The 19,000-nt window shown below is 39.5% G+C and overlaps 3 protein-coding genes across 3 annotated transcripts in view; 2 read left to right on the forward strand and 1 right to left on the reverse strand.

Moving 5' to 3' along the window:
* Positions 1–19,000, reverse strand: part of Heatr4 (HEAT repeat containing 4) — a 78,552-nt gene that overhangs the window by 57,660 nt on the left and 1,892 nt on the right. The gene's annotated exons all lie outside the window — the stretch shown is intronic.
* The window catches only part of LOC104877109 (acyl-coenzyme A thioesterase 1), a gene marked incomplete at its 5' end in the record, with an annotated part of 52,831 nt that continues 33,833 nt past the window's right edge, over positions 3–19,000 (forward strand). Inside the window, one exon of the mRNA XM_010645448.3 lies at positions 3–60. Within this exon, the coding sequence (XP_010643750.2) occupies positions 3–60 (58 nt within the window). The remainder of the gene's footprint in view (positions 61–19,000) is intronic.
* On the forward strand, positions 3,588–11,677 carry LOC104877205 (acyl-coenzyme A thioesterase 1). The gene is made up of 2 exons (XM_019204302.2): positions 3,588–3,776; positions 10,939–11,677. The coding sequence occupies exon 2, from the start codon at positions 11,059–11,061 to the stop codon at positions 11,539–11,541; it is 483 nt and encodes a 160-aa protein (XP_019059847.1). The 5' UTR covers positions 3,588–3,776; positions 10,939–11,058; the 3' UTR covers positions 11,542–11,677.

Raw genomic sequence — 19,000 nt, forward strand, 5'->3', positions numbered from 1 at the left:
GGGTGCGGCGCGTGCCCGTGCGGGAGGGCCGGGTGCTGGCCACGCTCTTCCTGCCGCCAGGTGAGACACCTGCTGTCCTCACTGGTCCCATCTGCCTGTGGCGCTGAACAGGTGCAATGTCTGACCTCTGTCCTCCTCTCCCAAACTCTCCCGAGGGCCTCAGGTCAGTGGTCCCTGAAAAAACGTGGGCAACTTTTCTAATCATGCTCTAAATGTCGGCATCAGCAGCAGCATTCCTGGAAGTTGTTTAGAAAAGGTGCATATCAGACCTTATCTAAGCCCCCCTGAATTAGAGTCCCAATAGTGACAAATCACTGGTGACTTGTATTCACCTTTTGGTTTGAGATCAGCTGCTCTGGAACAGTGATCTAGGCAAGGGGTTGAAACAGCAGCATCTCCAGGGAGCTTGTTTGAATAGTGGTAGAGATATAAGGAATCAGGAGAGTGAGAGTGGAGCTAGCAACTTGTTAAACCACCTTTCCTGGGTGTGCCTGAGGCGGAAGTGTGAGAGACCCCACTTAGAGAAAGAGGCTGGAAACTATGTGCTCACAGAAAAATCCAGTGTGCCTTCAAATTCTTGAGGCACTGACAGGAGTTTAGGGAAGGTCCCAAGGATAAGGATCTTTCTTTCTTTCTTTCTTTTCTGATACCAGGAATCAAAGTCAGGGACTTGTGCTTGCCAGGCAGATGCTGTCCCAGTGAGCTACATTCCTGGCCCTAAGGATATTTATTTCTTGTACAACCGTTAAATTTTCCTTTTGCTATGTTCACTGTACCTAATACTGCTCTAGGTTATGGAAGAAACGCTGTGAAATAAGAAAAGAGCTTCTTTGGTAAACAACCTTAAAATATTATAATTGCATATTTAAGTAGTAACCAGAAAACATCAACAGTAGTACCAAGGGGTATACAAGGAAAGGTCACTCGTTGACCTTTTCATGGACAGCTATGTATCCCTCTAATTTTCCTCTCCCAAAGTCCAATATTCCAGGTATGGTATGTTTTTAAATTTCAGTGTTTTCTGGGGATTCTAGAATGGTTACTTCCTAGGGTCACTTCTGATTTCCCACACTCTTTTCTTCTGTCTCCTCATTGCAATTAGGTTATCCTCATTCTCCCCATTACTGAACAGACCCATCCTCTGGCCTGAGATCCTGTGCATATTGTAATCTATCTTTGTTTGTGTGACCCATACCCTGGGTACCCAGTGAGCTCCTGCACGCCACTGACTTTAACATCCCCTTTAAAAATCACTAGCATGCCCTGTGATAGGGCAGTTCCGCCTCTAGAACTCCTCTGCACATTCCACAAGCTTACTTTGCAGCAGTACTCTGTCAAAATGAAAAAGGGAGACAATCTAAATGTCCATCAGTTACAGATGGTCTTACTATATTCCCATAATATGCAAGTATCCATAACTGTTAAAAATGAGTGAATCTTTGTGTACTGCTGTGTATTGATGTGGGAGGATACAAGTATATCTGAGATGTACTGGTGCGTGAAAGAAGTAAGCATCAGAACTGTATGTAATATGATCCCTAAGCAACAAGCACATCCATGTGTATTGGAGTGTGTCTAGAAGCAAAAAGAAAAAAGGTCTGGCATCTAGACAACTTTAACACAGGAGCAGGTTGGGCGGGATAATGAATAAGACGCTTGCTTTACCAGGAATAAAATCATATTAAGTTCTAATGAACCAAACATGTTGATAGAGAAATGGACAAACAGGTCAACAGAAGAGAGTAGACATAAATTGATATATGAAAGCACGAAATATGATATAAATAGTAGTGTAAATTATTGAGGAGATGTAGTCTATTAGCTATTTATTAAAATCCCTATCTCACAACATAAACAAAAACGAATACCACATGAATTAAAGCTAAATATGGGAGGAAACATTAAAGCCATTAGGAAAAGGGGGGATATGCACATAACCTCAGGGCCAGGATGGATTTTTTTACATAAACTCAGAAAGCACAAGCTTTAAAGGAAATAGAAAAGCAACATACAAAGTTAAACAATAAAAGAAGATATTTACAATACACACAACAGGTAGATGATCAGATTCCAGAACACAAAAAAGAAAACTTCTACAACCCAATAAAGAAATAAATACAACTCAATGGAAAAATAAAGGAGCCAAGCTCAGGAGTATGTGTCTATATTCCATCTACTTTGGAGGCTGAGGAAGGAAAATTGCAAGTTCAAGATCAGCCTGAGTAAACAGGCAAGACCCTCTCTCAAAAATACAAATTTAGTGTTGGAGATGTAGCTAAGTGGTAGAGGGTTTGCCTAGCATGGGACCCTGACTTCATTCCTTAGCGCTTAGTACACACACACACACACACACACACACACACACACACACAAAACTAGCAAAGATATAAAAACCAAATTTAAAAACAGAAGAAAAGAATGACAATAAGCATATGAAATCATTCCCAACTTATTGTCGATCACAGAAAAAACACTGAAGATAATGTAGAATGCTTTCACTTTCTCATGCCCCTCTAAAAGGCAAAACATTTTTTTAAAAAAAGATTGTCAAGAGTAGTAAAATAAGGACAGAACACTCTCCTGGAAGGAGTGTAAATTGAAAAACAACTTGAAAGTTCTTAGAAAAAATTGAAATGTGCCTATGACATAAAAACCTGAAGCATAGCTTTTCTATGTCTAGCCCTAGGAAAATGCTTGTATCTGTTATTTACAGAATGTTTGTAGCAGCAGTATGTTACAACAAATACCAGCAACCTTAAGGATCATCTAAAAGGAAAAATAAATTGTGCTATATTCATCGACACATTATTCATAGTCTGGATGGATCCTCTTCTCCTTGAATTTGGAAAGAAAAAAAAACAATAAGCTAGGTCATGTTAGTTAAACTTTTACTCTAATTATGAAGTAGGAATTTATGGCACCAGGTGTGGGTGAAAGGTGGACTCTGACTGGTTTGATGGCAATCTTGAAAGTCATAAGCCTTGCCAAAGAATGTTCAGATGTTGACTGAGAACTTGGAGTTCTCTATGGGGTATTTCCAAGAAGCTTAATAATGGCTTTTAAATCGAAAGTTGTTGACCAGAATTTTGAATTGCAAGCATTAAAAAAAGACTTTGGATTGCTTAAATAGTAAAGGAACTTGCTGCAGTGCAATGGGCTTAGTAACCCAACTGACAGAAGACAGAAGAATCAAGATCAGACAATTGATAGGATCAAAGAGAAATATACCAGGAACCCCAGCCAGTCACAGCACAATTCCACCACTGCACATTACTAATGCTGGACACTCTGGGCTGCTGTGGACTCAGTGCTAATGCTGTTGATCTGAGTACATTCTAAATCATGGCTATCTCTCTATATGAATCAAGGGAGTAGGTCTAGGTCACAAGAAGACGGCAGATCTTCCCAGCTGACATTTTTACTGAAAGGTAGTCTTCTGGATCTCATCATCATATTCTTAACACAGAAAAGGGGTTTTGGGTAATCAGCCTTTCCTCAGCACCCTCCCCCCAAATAAATGAGCCAGATTCCAAGTCACTGGAGGACTACATCTTTGTTTTGTTTCTTTCCAAGGACCCAGGCCCTTTCCTGGGATTATGGATCTTTATGGAATTGGAAGAGGCCTTCTAAAGTATCGAGCTAGTCTGATGGCTGGGAAGGGTTTTGCTGTGATGGCTCTGGCTTTTTATAACTATGATGACCTCCCCCAGGATATGGATGTCATCCACCTGGAGTACTTCGAAGAAGCCTTGTACTCCCTACTCAATTACCCTCAGGTTGGCTATTCTTTTAGTCTTTTGGTTTAGACAGCAGATTCCTAAATTCTTCACTAAGACAAAGTCAGATTTTTCAACTCCATTGCCTAAGGGTGTTCTGTGACAAAATCAAATATTTAGTCTCTTCCAGAGTCACAGGGACAAGTCCATTTCTGAGCTGGGATAATCTCATAAGGCAGTGGTGGTGAATCTATGGCATGCATGTTATTTGTTCTTCTTTTAAGACAAACGATGTTAATGTATGAGTTGTTTTTTCTAAACTAAAACCTCAGTATTCAAGTTTACTTGCAGTGTTGACACTCTGAGATAAGTAAGTGGGTTTTGGGTTGCATTTTGGGCACTCCTAACAGGTTTGCCATCACTATCATAGGGCATAGAATCAGTTAGCCAAGTATTGACATCCCAGATGAGGTGACCAAACACTGCAGTTTGGCCATGCCTGAGGGTTTCCTAGGGTACAGGCCATTTTGTGCTAGGACTGGGATAGGCCCACACAAAACAGGAGGGATGATCACCTTAGCAGCATCGTTGCTTCGTAGGTGTGAATTTGTATCTCATCTTCATGTTTGTTACGAAAGCTAAATGAATCACACTTGTGAAACCCTTGCAATGGGCTGACATTTGATGATAACATGTATTCATTCAGCAAACACTAGAGGATCCAGGCATTGTGTACAGTTAGGTTCGTGGTCACATGATTTAGAATACAGTATGGGGATAGAAGAGGGAGGGTGAGAGAAAAAAGAACTTTAATAATCAAAGTATTAAAAGGAAATTAACAGGGAACTGATTAAAAATAGTGGGTATGAAATTGTATGGGACTAGACAGAGCCAGGAAGAGCCTCTTTGAGAAAGAAACATTAGCTATTATTAGTAGGAAGAATAGTAGTGTTGACATTCTAGACATTATGTTTTCTTAAAACTTTTGGTACCTGCTAACACGTTATAAACACTATAAATACAGAAAAGTTAATAGGAAAGTACAAGATACCAAGTAGGCATACACTGATACTTTGGCTTATTCATGTACAGTTGACTATGATTTTATACTGCACACGTGTCAACTAGGTAGCCATTCAAGTATCTCTAAAGTTCTTTGATAAAATAAAAATTAATTTCAGAGAGAAATTTTTTCTTTGAAGCATAGGCCTTCTCTTCCTCAAAATGCAGATCTAGTTCTTATACATGCAAACCAGTGCTCAACACTTTTTGGACTTGAATGCTTCTCAATGACAGGCATCACTCCTGGTACTTTACATATGGTTTCTCACATGACTTGACCTCAAGGGACTGCTAACAAAATTTTAATTTTTTTTTGTTTTTGTTTTTTTGAGACACGGTCTCACTTTGTAGTTGAGACTGACCTGGAACTCACTATGTAGCCCAGGCTGGTCTTGAATTCACAGCGATCCTCCTGCCTCAGCCTCCCAAGTGCTGGGATTTCAGGTGTGTGCCACCATGCCAGGCTCAAAATTTTAAATTTTAAAATATATGTTTAATTAATACTGAAGACAAAAAGTATATATATTAATGGGCTAACATGTAATGTTTTGCTACCTGTAAATAGTACACAATGTTGAAATTCAGTTAAATATATCTGCTCAAACATTTCTCTTTTTTTTTCAACTTTAATTGAGTTTCTTGGTACAATCTAGGTATACAATACAGTTACATTCATCATTGAGATTCTGTACCTTTACATAATAGGTCTTGATTCTCATTTTTTCCCCTTGTCCCTGCCCTCCTTTCACCCCCTCCTCCCCTCCCCATTTACAAACACTTTATTTCCATTTTTTCGGTTTCTCGTATTTTTTTCCTCTCCCTTATTACCTTTCCCCCACCCTTCCCACCATCCCTACACCTTTAGCCCTTTACTTCCTATTTCACATTAATTATCTCATTAGGATCCTGTGTACTATTACAGTTTTTCACACCAAAGAAACTATTCGGTATTTCAGTTAAAGAAATCTCAGTATAAACATTAAAAATAGGGAATCCTAAAGTAAAACTAAAAAGGAAAGTAAAAGAGAAAAGGCAATGATGTAACATTAAAATAATCCTTAATTCTGCAGATGAAAATGGTCCCCGAACATATTTAAATTGCTTCTTTCTTGCTCTTATAGTCTTATCTTATTCTTTTTTTCATTATTTAGAGAATACTTTCTTAGTTTCTGTAATCAAACCCACGTATATATGACTTTACATATTAAGTATGATGTGTTACCCCTGTACACATGGAAAAAAATAAAAAATAAATTAACATTGCTAGACCAATATGGCTGTCCATTTCTGTACAATGCCAACTCAACACAGTAAATTGGGATGACTTTTTCCAAAGTTGGCAGCACCGTTAAAGTTTCCCAAAATTCAATTTATATATGTGTGTGTGTGTGTGTGTGTGTGTGTGTGTATAAAGACTAATAATAGTATGTTATGCATCGATAGCAGCAACAGCTTTTCCAGGTTCTGCAGTCATCTGAACAAAATTATAGACATTCAGCACATTCCATTAAAAAAAAAAAAAAAAAAAAAAAAAAAAAAAAAAAAAAAAAAAAAAAAAAAAAGTATGAAAAGCCTTATTGTTCTTTTTGGCCTGTAGCTTGTTAACAGATTAACTATCCCCTCCTCCTGGCTCCTCCCTTCTCCTCTGGACCTTTGTAATTACATTTAGGACAGTAAGAATTTTCTCTTATTAAAAGGGCACCTGGACACATGGTATCAGGTTCCCACCCTAAGGGATTACTCTAATCCCTCAACCTTTTAAGAAGCCTTTTCTCCAAATAGTTATATAGATTAGAGTCCAGCCTTAGATCTCATTTGACCCCAATACATATGTATATGTATGTATGTGTGTATGTATATATATATATATAAAGACTAATAATAGTATGTTATGCATCGATAGCAGCAACAGCTTTTCCAGGTTCTGCAGTCATCTGAACAAAATTATAGACATTCAGCACATTCCATTAAAAACAAAAAAAAAAAAAAAAAAAAACAAAGAAAAGAATAATATCCAGACAACAGCAAAGTTCTGTTGCTGTTGTGGTACCTGGCACCATTTTTTCTATTAGCCTCTTAATCATCATCTGGAAAGAGAACATTCTAGAGTAATATCATTAAATGTAGCTCTGATAAAGCACGGTCCCTACTATGTATCATAAAGCAGGTACTAGATATTTTACATTCATAGAGGTATGATACAGTACTGTCCTACATCAATAATACTAGATTCAGTTTTGGTTTGAAATTTACTTTGTCTGCAAATAAGATTGCTACCCCTGTTTTTTTCTGGGCTCCTGTCACATGGAGAATTGTTTTCTATCTTTTCACTTTCAGTCTATGGGCTTCTTTTTGCACTAGGTGTGTTTCTTGTATACAACATATTGTTGGATTTTGCTTCTTATTCCATTTTGCCAGTCTATTTCTCTTGATTGGTGAGTTGAGGCCATTGACATTGCTGGTTATAACTGATATGTACTGACTTATTATTGACATGTTATTGGCCTTTTGTTGACTCTTTTTACTTTTTCACCTTCTCCTTTTAATTTCTTGCCTTGCCTATTTGATTTGCTCTGTTGGGCCTCATGGTGTTGTTGCCTTCATTGTCTTTTTCTAGGATCTTGTTTAGAATTGCTTGTAGTGCTGGTTTGGTATTCATGTAGTTTCTCAGGTGTTCTTTGTCGTGGAAGTGTCTTATTTCCCCATCCATTTTGAAAGAGAGTTTTGCTGGATACATCAGTCTAGGTTGGAGGTTGTTCTCTTTTAGTACTTGAAATATCTCATTCCAGGCTCTCCTTGCCCCAAGGGTTTGTGTTGAAAAGTCTGCTGTGATTCTGATGGGCTTTCCTTTGTATGTGATTTGTTTCTTTTCTCTTACTGCTTGTAGTATTTTGTTCTTCTGTTGGGTTTCTGGGATCTTGATTATTATATGTCTAGGTGTAGATTTTTTTTGATTGTAGCTAGTTGGGGTCCTATATGCCTCAGTTATCTGAATGTCAAATTCTTCCCCTCTGTTTGGGAAGTTTTCTGTCATTAATTCTGCAAACAGCTTTTTTAAGTCATTTGTATTTTCTCCTGCTACTTCATGGATTCCTATCAGTCTTATGTTATTCTTCTTTGCATCATCTAGGAGTTGTTGGATCGATTTCTCATGATCTCTTACTGTTTTTAAGAGACCTCTCTTTTCATGGTCACTGACTGCAATCTTATCTTCTATATCTGAGAGCCTATCTTCGCATTCTTTTATTCTGTTGCGTACACTTTCAATAGAGTGTTTAATCTCCTGGATATCTGTTTGAATCTGTTTTATGGATTCCATTTCTTTCCTATGTTGGGCGTTTATTTTTTCCATTTCTTTCTTATGCTGGGCCTTCATGGCTTCTATCATGGTCCTGAGCTCATCTATTTTTTTGTCAGTTTCTGCTCTAGAGTCTTGAATCACGACTTCCATTTTGCTCACTATCTCTATGGTTATCTGGGAAATTATTTCTGTTTTGAATTTTTCTAGAGCCTGATTGATCTGTTTTGTTACTTCCTGTGCTTTGAGTTCAGGGTGTCCTGGTGGTTCACTATTGGTCTTTTCGTCCTCATTTGCCCTACTGTTTGCCATTGGTGAACTGGAAGTCTGTCCTTGTGTCTTGCTTAAGTGTTTTCTCATTTTTATTTTTGTTGTCGGACTGTCCTTGGTTTAATCTCTGGATTATTACCCAAATCTTCCTGATATAGTTGCGCCCTAGCTTCTGTGTCTCTAATGACCCACAGACATTCTCATCTTCATAACATCAGAGAAAACAGCTCATCAAATCAACCGCAATGCTTTACCCCAACTGATACAATCAGCAACACATTAAGATCAAGCACAACTTTGACACTGACCACCGGTAGTAGTCACTAGTCTATCACCCTTAAATCATTTGAACTAAATTGAAATCAAGAACCAGTCCAGAACATGTCTGCAGTGAACAAAATTTCAATATAGTGTATTTACCACTTAATGGCTCAGACAGAGCGAGGATGCAAGACCCCTGATCTCAGTTAGCTGATGGCTGAACCCCATGACGCTGACTGACCTCGGGCTGCAAGGCCCAGATTGAGTTCCCCAACCTTCTGAATGGTTGAACTCCACACCGTTCTATTACAGGTTTCCCACGCCAGTTCTTTAAAGATGTTCAAAGTTGGGAACTCAGAAAAATACCCTTGATGACCACCTCTGCCTCTGCAGAGTGGGTCCAAAGACTGGCACAGTCAGGAGGACTGAGAATGCGGGGGGGGCGCTTATGGGGGTTCAGGGGCTCCTGTGTGGCTAACTTCCCGGTGCTTGAGTGATGGTGGCTGGGTCGGGAGCAGTCGTGTCTCTCCTTCCCGCGGTGGATCAGGGCCCAGCCTACCTCCCGGCGCTTGCTTAAACATTTCTTTATGGTGAAATCTTTTAAAATCATTTCTTGTTGCTTTTTAAAATGCATAGTACAGGGCCAGGGATTTAACTCAGTGGCGCTGCACCTGCCTTACAAGTGCAAGGTCAAGTTTGATCCCTGGTACCAATAAAATAAAATAAAATAAAATGTATAGTATATAATTGTTACCTACAGTCACCCTACTGTGCAATGGCACGTATTTCTTTTCCTGTGTAATTAAAAGTTAATACCCATTGATCAGTATTTCCCAATCCTTTACTCGCCTGGCCTTCTGATAACCATACTTCTACTATCGGCTTCTATGAGATTCAGTTTTTAGATTGCATACATAAGTGAGATGATGTGGCTCTGTCTTGCTTATTTTAAACAATATGGCAATCTCCTGTTCCAACCATATTGTCATAAAGGACAGGATCTCATTCTTTTTTATGGCTGAATAGTATTGCATTGTGTGTGTGTACCACATTTCCTCCATCCATTCATCAGCTGATGGATGCTTAGGTTGTTTCCATACCTTGGCTATTGTGAATAGTTCTGTAGTGAATAATGGAGTGTGGATATCTCTTCCACATACTGATTTCATTTCCTTTAGATACCTACCCAGTAGTGGGATTGTTAGACCTTATTATAGTTCTATTTTTAAGTTTTTGAGAAGCCTCCATAATGTTTTCCATAATGATTTTACTAATTGACATAACAGTGTGGAAGGACACCCTTTTCTCCACATCATTACTAACACTTGTTATCTTATGTCTTTTTGATAACAGCCATTCTGTATGGAGTGAGGTGGTATCTCATTGTAGTTTTAATTACATTTTGCTCATGACTAGTGATGCTGAATAATTTTTCATGTATGTGTTGACCATTTATGTCTTTTGATAACATCCATGCCTACTGCCTACTTTCTAATTTTTTTTTTCTTTTTTCTTTTGGTACCAAGGACCGAACTCAGGACCTTGAGCTTGTGAGGCAGGTGGCAGAACCACTGAGCTAAAAGCCCTCTAATTTTCTTATTTGTATTTTTGCTATTGAGTTTTTGAAGTTCCTTATATATTCTGGATATTAACTCCTTGTCAGATGTAAGATCTGAAAATATTTTCTCCCATTCTGCAAGTGGTATCTTCACTTTATTAATTATTTCCTTTGCTGTGCACCTTTTTAATTTGATTTAATGTTGTCTCTTTTAGCTTTGGTTTCCTGTGCTTTGGGGGCACTGTCCAAAAGTCCTTACCCATTCCAATGTCCTGAAGTGTTTTTCCTATGTTTTCCTCCAGCAGTTTCATAGTTTCAGGTCTTGCATTTAAATCTTTTAATCCATTTTTATTTTTGTAACTGGTGAGAAATGGGTGTTCAGTTTCATTCTTTTGTATGTGGATATGTGGTTTTTTCCCAGCATCATTTCTTGAAAAAAAAAAAAAACACTGTGTCTTTTCTTCAATACCTGTCCTTAGCACCTTGTTAAAAATCAGCTGTCTGCAAAACCTCCCGTTGACTTGTAGGCTGTCTATCCTGTTAGATTGGCCTGTGTGTCTGTTTTTATGCAAACATTATGCTGTTTAGATAGCGATAGCTTAATACATTTTGAAGTTGGTGAAAATGGATTTAGCTACTTGGAGTTTTTGTTGTTGTTAACCACCTTTTTAAAACTAGGATATTGTTGCAGCCCAGATTCTGATTCTCCTGATAGGAGCTACTCACTGTAGTAGACAGTTCATGCACTCCTTTCTCTTCTGTTCTGTTTCCAGGTAAAAAGTCCAGGAATTGGGCTGCTTGGGCTCTCCACAGGGGGTGAACTCTGCATCTCCATGGCCTCTTTCCTGTAGGGCATCACAGCTGCTGACATAATCAATGGCTCTGTGGCCAATATGGGGAGAATCTTACACAGCAAGGATGAGACCCTGTCCTCTGTGGGCTGCCAGCAAAAGCGAATCAAGGTGACCAAAGATGGCATCGAAGTCATTGCAGATGTTCTGTGCAGCCCTTTGGAAGGACCTGACCAGAAGAGCTTCATTCCTGTGGAAAGGTCTGACACCACCTTCCTGTTCCTTGTAGGTCAGGATGACCACAACTGTAAGAGTGAGTTCTATGCTAATGAGGCCTCTAAGCACTTACAGGCCCATGGGAAGAAAAAGCCCCAGATCATCTGTTCCCCAGAAATGGGTCATATTGAGCCCCCTTACTTCCCCTTGTGCCAGGTAACCCTGCACCCCTTGGTGGGTGGTCCTGTCATCTATGGAAGGGAGCCCAGGACTCATGCCATGGCCCAGGTAGATGCATGGAAACAACTCCAGACTTTCTTCCAAGAACATGTATGTGGTCAAGCAGGGACCATCCCAGCAAAACTGTAATTTTTGTTTGATTTTGTGGCATCTCTGAAGCTGATCTCACCTGAGAATAGCTACTGGGACTAGCTAGGGTGTACATGCATTATTTTCTTTTTAATAACTACTAAGAGATATTCTTTTTTCTTTGTTTGTCTTTTTGAGACAGAGTCTCACTATGTAGTTGAGACTGACCTGGAACTCACTATGCAGCCCAGGCTGGTCTCGAACTCACAGTGATCCTCCTGCCTCAGCCTCCCAAGTGCTGAAATTACAGGCGTGTGCCACCATGCCCGGCTTGATTTTCTATCATCACAATTAAAATGAACTTATCAATAAGAGTATTTACAATTTTTATAAAGTGAACATTTAATCAGTTTGGGAGGAAGATTCTGCAGAGAACATAAGAGGTGGAAAAAGGTTATCTCTTACTGCTGCAGAGCATGCAACCAAGAAGGCTTTAGCACTGTAAGGAAAAGTGAGTAACACTTGTTAATGGTTCCTGCTATATAACTGGACCTCAACAGTTGTTTGCTGAATGAGTGATTAATAAATAAATGATTATTTACTATGTAACCAATGTGTATACAGTTGGCCCTTCATTTCCATGGGTTCTGTATCTGTAGATTCAACCAACCATGGATTGAAATATCCTAAAAAACATTGTTCCTCTACTGAACATATACAGACTTTTCTACATTATCCCCTTAACAATATAGTATCATACCTGTTCCCATAGTATTTACTTGTATTAGGGGTTATAAGTAATCTAGAGATTTAAAAGTATATAGAAAGGTGTGTGTAGGTTACATGCAAATACTATGCCATTTTCTACCCAGAAATTGAGCTTCATCTTCAGATTTGGGGTCTTGCAACCAACTCCTAAGATATTGAGATTTCTGTAATATCAAAAATATATCATGGCTGGGGTTATAGCTCAGTGGCGCTGTGTCTCTCTGGCAAGCACAAAGTCCTGCGTTTGATTCCTGGTACCAAAACAAAAAACCAAAAAAGGCCGGGGTTTAGCTCAGTGCTGCCATGCCTACCTGGCAAGCACAAGGTCCTGAATTTGATTCCCGGTGCCAACCCCCCCCCAATCAGATTTGCAGTTCTCCTTTAAGAACAGTAGTATCTGCTATAAGCTGGCTGCTAATTAGACATAAAAGTACTAACATGTTTCAAAGGAAATAGATTTTTGCTTCTTTGATATTTTCCCCTTTTCATGAATAAGAATCCTTTTACTAAATAAATTTTGTTAGATGTATATGGACCCTTATAATTTAGCTGTTTCAAAAGCTGGTAAAATGTTTAGATTATGTAGATGATTTTAATGATAAACATGAAATAATATGACATTTGTATCACTGGATATAAATATTTCTACAATAAACAATAAATGTCACATAAACTTTCACTATCCTTAAAATAAAATACATTAATTTAAGGCTATTGTATTGTTTTCTCAATTTTCTTTTCTTTCTTTCCTTCTTTCTTTTTTGAGACAAGATCTTACTATGTAATTTGGATTAGACTTGAATTCTTGAACCCAACATATAGCCTCGGCTGGTCTTGAACTCACAGTGATCCTCCTGCCTCAGCCTCCCAAATGCTGGGATTCCAGGAGTGTGCCCAATGCCCAGTTCAATTTTCTTTCTTAAAAGGAAATTCCTGATAGTTTTTAAAAATTGAAAATCAAAAAGAACAGTGCTGTTTTTGTTTCATCAGTTCTGTTTCTTTCCTCAGTACTAGAAACTGAACCTGTAGGGCAATGCATGCTAGGCGAGTGCTCTATCACTGAACTGTACCCAAGTCTTTTTTATTTTTGACACAAGATCTCACTAAGTTTCATAGGCTGGCCACAAATTTGAAATGCTAATGCCTCAGCCTATTGAGTGGCTGAGATTACAAGTGTAAACCACCACACCAGATTTATTTTGTTAGTTTTCTAAAAATATTTCCATGTTTGTCATGGAATCCCCAGCAGTCTTAAGAGTGGTGTCTTCTTCATTTTCTGGATGAGGAACCTGAGTCTGAGAGATGTTCCTTTCATATTCGGTGTGGGGCTCAGTATCCTCACCCTGATGCAGTCGTTTGGTCTTGGGTAGGTATATGGATGACAATTAGCCATACATTGCTCACACCTACTTCCCTTGTTAAAATGTTTATGGGTTTGCCCTTCCTTCTGCTTTCCTCCCTTTTTCTTCTTTCCTACAAGCCTTGAATACTCATCAGCCCAGAGTAAATGGGATGGTCCTAGACACTTTAAGGAATCTGAGTTTGTCACACTGGAGTCATGATGGACACAGTCACGTGGGATAAAAAACAAATGTAGCAGAGATTTGGGAGCCTATTAACCAAGTCATGTTGCATACCATGCATCTGAAACAACTGAAAAGATGATTTCTTCTCTAAATTCTTGTGAGAAGTAGTAGATAATAAATGGGAAAATAAAGATGACATAGGGAGGTATTGCAGAGTGAAGAATGAAACTACAAACTATTGGTGTAAGAATCAAAAGAATTTAGAAGTCAGAAGCAAGACTTCATACCTATAGTTCCAAATACTTGGGAGGCTGAGGCAGTGGGATTGACTGAAACTCTCTGCCTCTTGAAACTGGACCAGTACCTCTTGCAAAGAAGGAATAGTCTCAGTGAATGAACAAAAGAGGCAAAGAGTTTCAGGATCACCAAAAGTGTGATTTATTGGGTAGTTACAGACAAAAGCATGTCTTGCTAGATCTTCACACCACAGCACTGGAGGAGAGGTTTACATGCTCAGCAGTAAGTGGGCCAGAGCTGACCTGTACTTGGCCTCAAGTTCGATGTCTGGCACAGAGACTCTACTGATTCTGGAGCCTGTGGGCCACTGCCTCTCTGAAAGCCAGCCTGCATCACCGTGTGGAGCCTGGTCCCCTAACAAACCATCAAACTGCACCTGTCCTCCTGTCCTTATGCCATAAGAAGGGTAAGCTCTTCTGGGCCCATGCACACTACTGCATAGACTTCCAACCAGATGGACCTAGAGTGCATGCCAGCATTGGGCAGCAGATTTGCTGGCCTTTACCCCATGGGGCTGCTCTGGGCCATACAGCCTGACAGGCCTCTTTGGCACTTGTTGAAGTGGGACCTGCAGTTGGCCTTCTTGGAGGTGAGATCAGAGATTAGGGCATGGCAAAACTGGATAGAGAAGTAGATGTGACCTGTTAATTACAAGATCCCCAAGATTATGTGCACAACAGTTCCCAAAGCCCTGCATGTGGACTTCTCCCTACAACTTCAGCAGGTTCTTTCTTTCTTTTTCCTTCTTTCCTTCCTCTCTCTCTCTCTCTCTTTCACTTCTGAGGTAGGCACAGTGCCACTGAGCTAAATCCCCAGCCTGCAGCAAGTTTTTAATAGAAAGGACTAGACCTGAGCTCAGCCTGAGGCCTAAAAATCCAGCACTGCCTCTCAGGACCATTTGTAGAAGTACTCCACAGTTTCCTGGAGATTTGGACAGCATAAAAGGACAAAGACGCCAAGAAGAGCTTGCTGGCATGGCTTTCCTCATTTCCTCATTTCCAGCCTGCCCTGTATCCCTCAGGGTGCACTTTTATCCTGCCTTTTCTTCTTTTACTCGATCCAAGCCTGCTCTGCAGAGTCAGTTTCTCCCTCACACTTCAGTTTTACTTTTTCAAATAAATTCTGTCACTGCTCTTTGGTTGCTTCATTCGTTGTTCAAGGTGAGAAGAACCTGGAATCTAACTTCAGAAGGAGAGGCGAGCAACCCAAAACCTGGTCACATTTATTTGGCAAGTCACTTCCTGATAACAGTGGAAGGGGAGGTGCTGGACTGACACAGGCCCAACAGTGGGCTGTGCCCCCACAGTGCATGAGCATCACTTCATGTCGCCCGGGGGGTGGCCCATGCTGCAGTGGACCACCCTCTTTGTGGTCTTTCCTATCCAATTTTTTGTTCAGGACAACAAAAGCTTGCAAAGGGACCCCTGGAAAGAGTTCACAGCACCCCGATACCCAACTAATATGGTCAAGAGTTAACAAGAATCAGGTAGACAATCCAGGCATGTAACAAGCAAGGTAATAGGCAATGTGATAGAAGACCAGTATGATAAGTTCTGCTCCTACCTATTGGGAAAATGTTTTTCTCCTCACTTTTACTTTTAATAAACCACTTGGATAGGACAGTGACCAAGAGGCACCTGCAGATATATACTTGCTATGTGTATCAATTCCTCACAGGACCATCTCTAGTCTAAGTAAGCTTGTTTAAGTTCTATAAACCTTATTTAAGTCCTGATGGTAGTTTGACTCAGAGCCGTCTGAGTCCTGGTCATTTTTGGTATAAAAACTCCTGGACAAAGAGTCCCTTTGGCCCCCTCCTGACTATTGGGAACTATTTCCTTCCTCCTCCTCCCCTCATTTTTTTTTTCCAGTACCAGGGATTGAACTCAGGACATCGTGCTTGCAAGGCAGGTACAGCACCATTGAGCTAAATCCCTGGCCCTCTCTCTTAATAAACATTCTTCTTGTCTTCCCCCTTTGTCCTCAAATTCATTCTTTGACTTTGGGAGACAGGGACCCAGATTTCACTATTACAGTATGATTGTTAAAGCTTCCTCTTGCCGGTTGGTTTCAGTGATCCTAATGATGCTCTACAGTGGAAGAAATGTAAAACCGAGAAAGTGGTTCTTTAGTAAAAACCTTAAAATATTATAATTGGTACATATTAAAATAGTAACTAGCAAAAAAATCAACTGTAAAGAGAATGGCCTACACAGTAAAAGTACAGCAGGGATTTAGAGGATGCTTTTTTTTTTTTTTTTTTTTTTTGGTACTGTGGATTGAACTCAGGTCCTTGCACTTGCAAGGCAGGTCACTGAACCGCTGAGCTAAATCCCCAGCCCCTAGGGGATGCTTTTTGTTAAAAGCACTGATTCTTTTCTTGGGTCTATGGATGCCCAGTAGATAACTAAAAGCAAAATAAGAGCTTAGCATCCCTGACTTCATTTTTCATCTGTCTCCTTTGCCACTTTGAACTTTGGATCAGATTCCCACTCAAGTTTGTAGTAGACATGTTAACCATTTAAGGGATATTTGTGCACAGGTGATAATCCTATTCTCCTCCCTCCCGGGCTGAAAGCACCAAGATAAAAGTAATTAAGGCACTTTCAAGATTTGCAGGGACATCCTAATCAACAGACTGTCAGCTGCCAGCTTTTATGAACATCCTGTTCAGTACCTCAGTTTCTAGTCAGTGTCCTAGTCCTGAAGGAACTAACTCCATCTTGCTTTGCTGACTTATCTTGTTGTCTTTGTTATTCTCTTGTGTAGTCAACTTGAATTCCAGGGCCAGGTCAGATGGATAAACAGCTGTAACAAGTACTGAAACTACTCCCACCTCCCCACCAGCAACTCACTTATGGCTGACAAGGCCCTACCTGATAGATCCTGAAACAATGACCAAACAGATCACAACCTGACCATGATTGCCAGCCTTCCTGGCCAGCAAACCCTGCAGCTATCAAAGCATCCTTTGCCTTCATCCTCCTTTCCATGAAATATCAAGTCCTTCATCGGCTCCAGAAAGACAGAGTCAAGATAACTAAAGATAGCATCAAAGACATTGTGGTTGCCCTGAACAGCCCTTTGGAACCTGACCAGAGAGCTTCATTCGTGTGGAAAGGTCTGACACCACCTTCCTGTTGCTTGTAGGTCAGGATGACCACAATTGGAAGAGTGAGTTCTATGCAGGGGCCTAGGGGAAGACAAAGCCCCAGATCATCTGTTACCAAGGACAAGACACAACATTTTGCCAGTGTACTCTCCCCCTTGTGCCAGGTAACTCTGTACTCCTTGGTGGGTGGTCCTGTCTTCTGGGGAGGGGAGCCCAGGACTTCTGCCATGGCCCAGGTGGATGCATGGAAACAACTCCAGACTTTCTTCCACTAGCACTTGGGTGATGAAGAGGGACCAACCCAGAAAAACTGTAGTTTTTGTTTGATTATGTGGCTTCTCTGATGCTGATCTCGCTTGGAAATAGCTGCCAAGACTGGCACACACATGTATATTCTTTTCTTTTTAATAAGTACTTAATTTTTTAACATAACAGTTGAATGAACTTTTCAATAAGCTTTTCAGATTTGTATCAAATGCATGCCTTATCAGTTTGGGAGCAAAGATTCTATAATAAACATAAAAGGTGCTTGCCTTATTATCACACAACAGGCAATAGAGAAGGCTTCAGTTCTGAGGAAAAGTGAATAACACTGAAAGTGTCTGCTACTTTATTGGAGTTTAATAATAATTTGCTGAATGACCTGATTAATAAATAATTACCTACTGTGTAAGGAAAGCATACACTGTTGCTTTGTATCATTGGGTTCTATACCAACTTATACAGAGTAGCAGCATCTGAAGAGAGAAAACACAAAGAAAATAATCCAAGAAATAATGAAGAACCTCTACAGATTTGACAAGAGTATGAGAATAAACATCCAAAAAGATTAAAAAAAACTCCATGCAATGGGAACTTGAAGAAAATCATACAGAGCCACATCATAAGCAAGCCTTGAAAAGCCAGAAGAATTTTCAAAGCTTCTGTTACATACAAGAGATCATCAATAATATTTTGAGTAAATTTCTTATCGAAACTCAGGGGATCTGAAGGCAGTGGATGGATATATTCAAAGTCTTAAAAGAAAATTAAGTGATAACCAAAAATCTTTTTTTTTGAGACAGAGTCTCACTGTGTAGCTGCGACTGAACTGGAACTCATTATGTAGTCCAGGCAGGTCTCGAACTCACAGCAATCCTCCTGCCTCAGCCTCCTGAGTGCTGGGATTACCGGCATGCACCACCACACCCGACCTTAACCAAAAATCTTAAATATGGCAAAATGAACCTTTGAAAGTGAGTGAGAAAGATATTTCTAGATAAACAAAAGTTGAGGGAGTTCACTATTCCTAGATGTGCCCTGAAGGAAATGAATGCTCTAAGAGACCTGTAGGGTAAAATGCAAACATACTGAACAGTAACTCTAAGTATCTGAAGAAATAAAGATTTCAACAAAAGTAAATTCATGGGAAAATCCACGTTTTTATATGATTTTAGAGACTAATGCATTTAAAAATTTCTTTATTCTTTTAGCACAAATGTGCAAAGATGTAATTTTGTGCCATCAAAAACCAAAAGAGATTGAAAAGGAGCTATAAAGGAGTAGAGATTTTGTACAGATTCAAATTAGGATGTTAAATCTTTAGGATGTTAGCTAATAATCTTCATGGTAACCAGAAAAAGTCTAACAGTTACAGAATACACACAAAAGACAACGAGAACAGAATGAATTAAAACATTTCACTACAAAAACTAAGTTGAACAAAACTGATATATGAAATATATATGAAATATATATATGAAATATTCACAGTAAGTCCCTCTTCACAAATAAATACAAGGACAGTAAATTCTGAAGTCAAAAGATATTAGTTACT

Source organism: Fukomys damarensis, unplaced genomic scaffold (assembly GCF_012274545.1).
Source record: "Fukomys damarensis isolate Sample0158 unplaced genomic scaffold, DMR_v1.0_HiC HiC_scaffold_21, whole genome shotgun sequence".
NCBI lineage: Eukaryota > Metazoa > Chordata > Mammalia > Rodentia > Bathyergidae > Fukomys > Fukomys damarensis.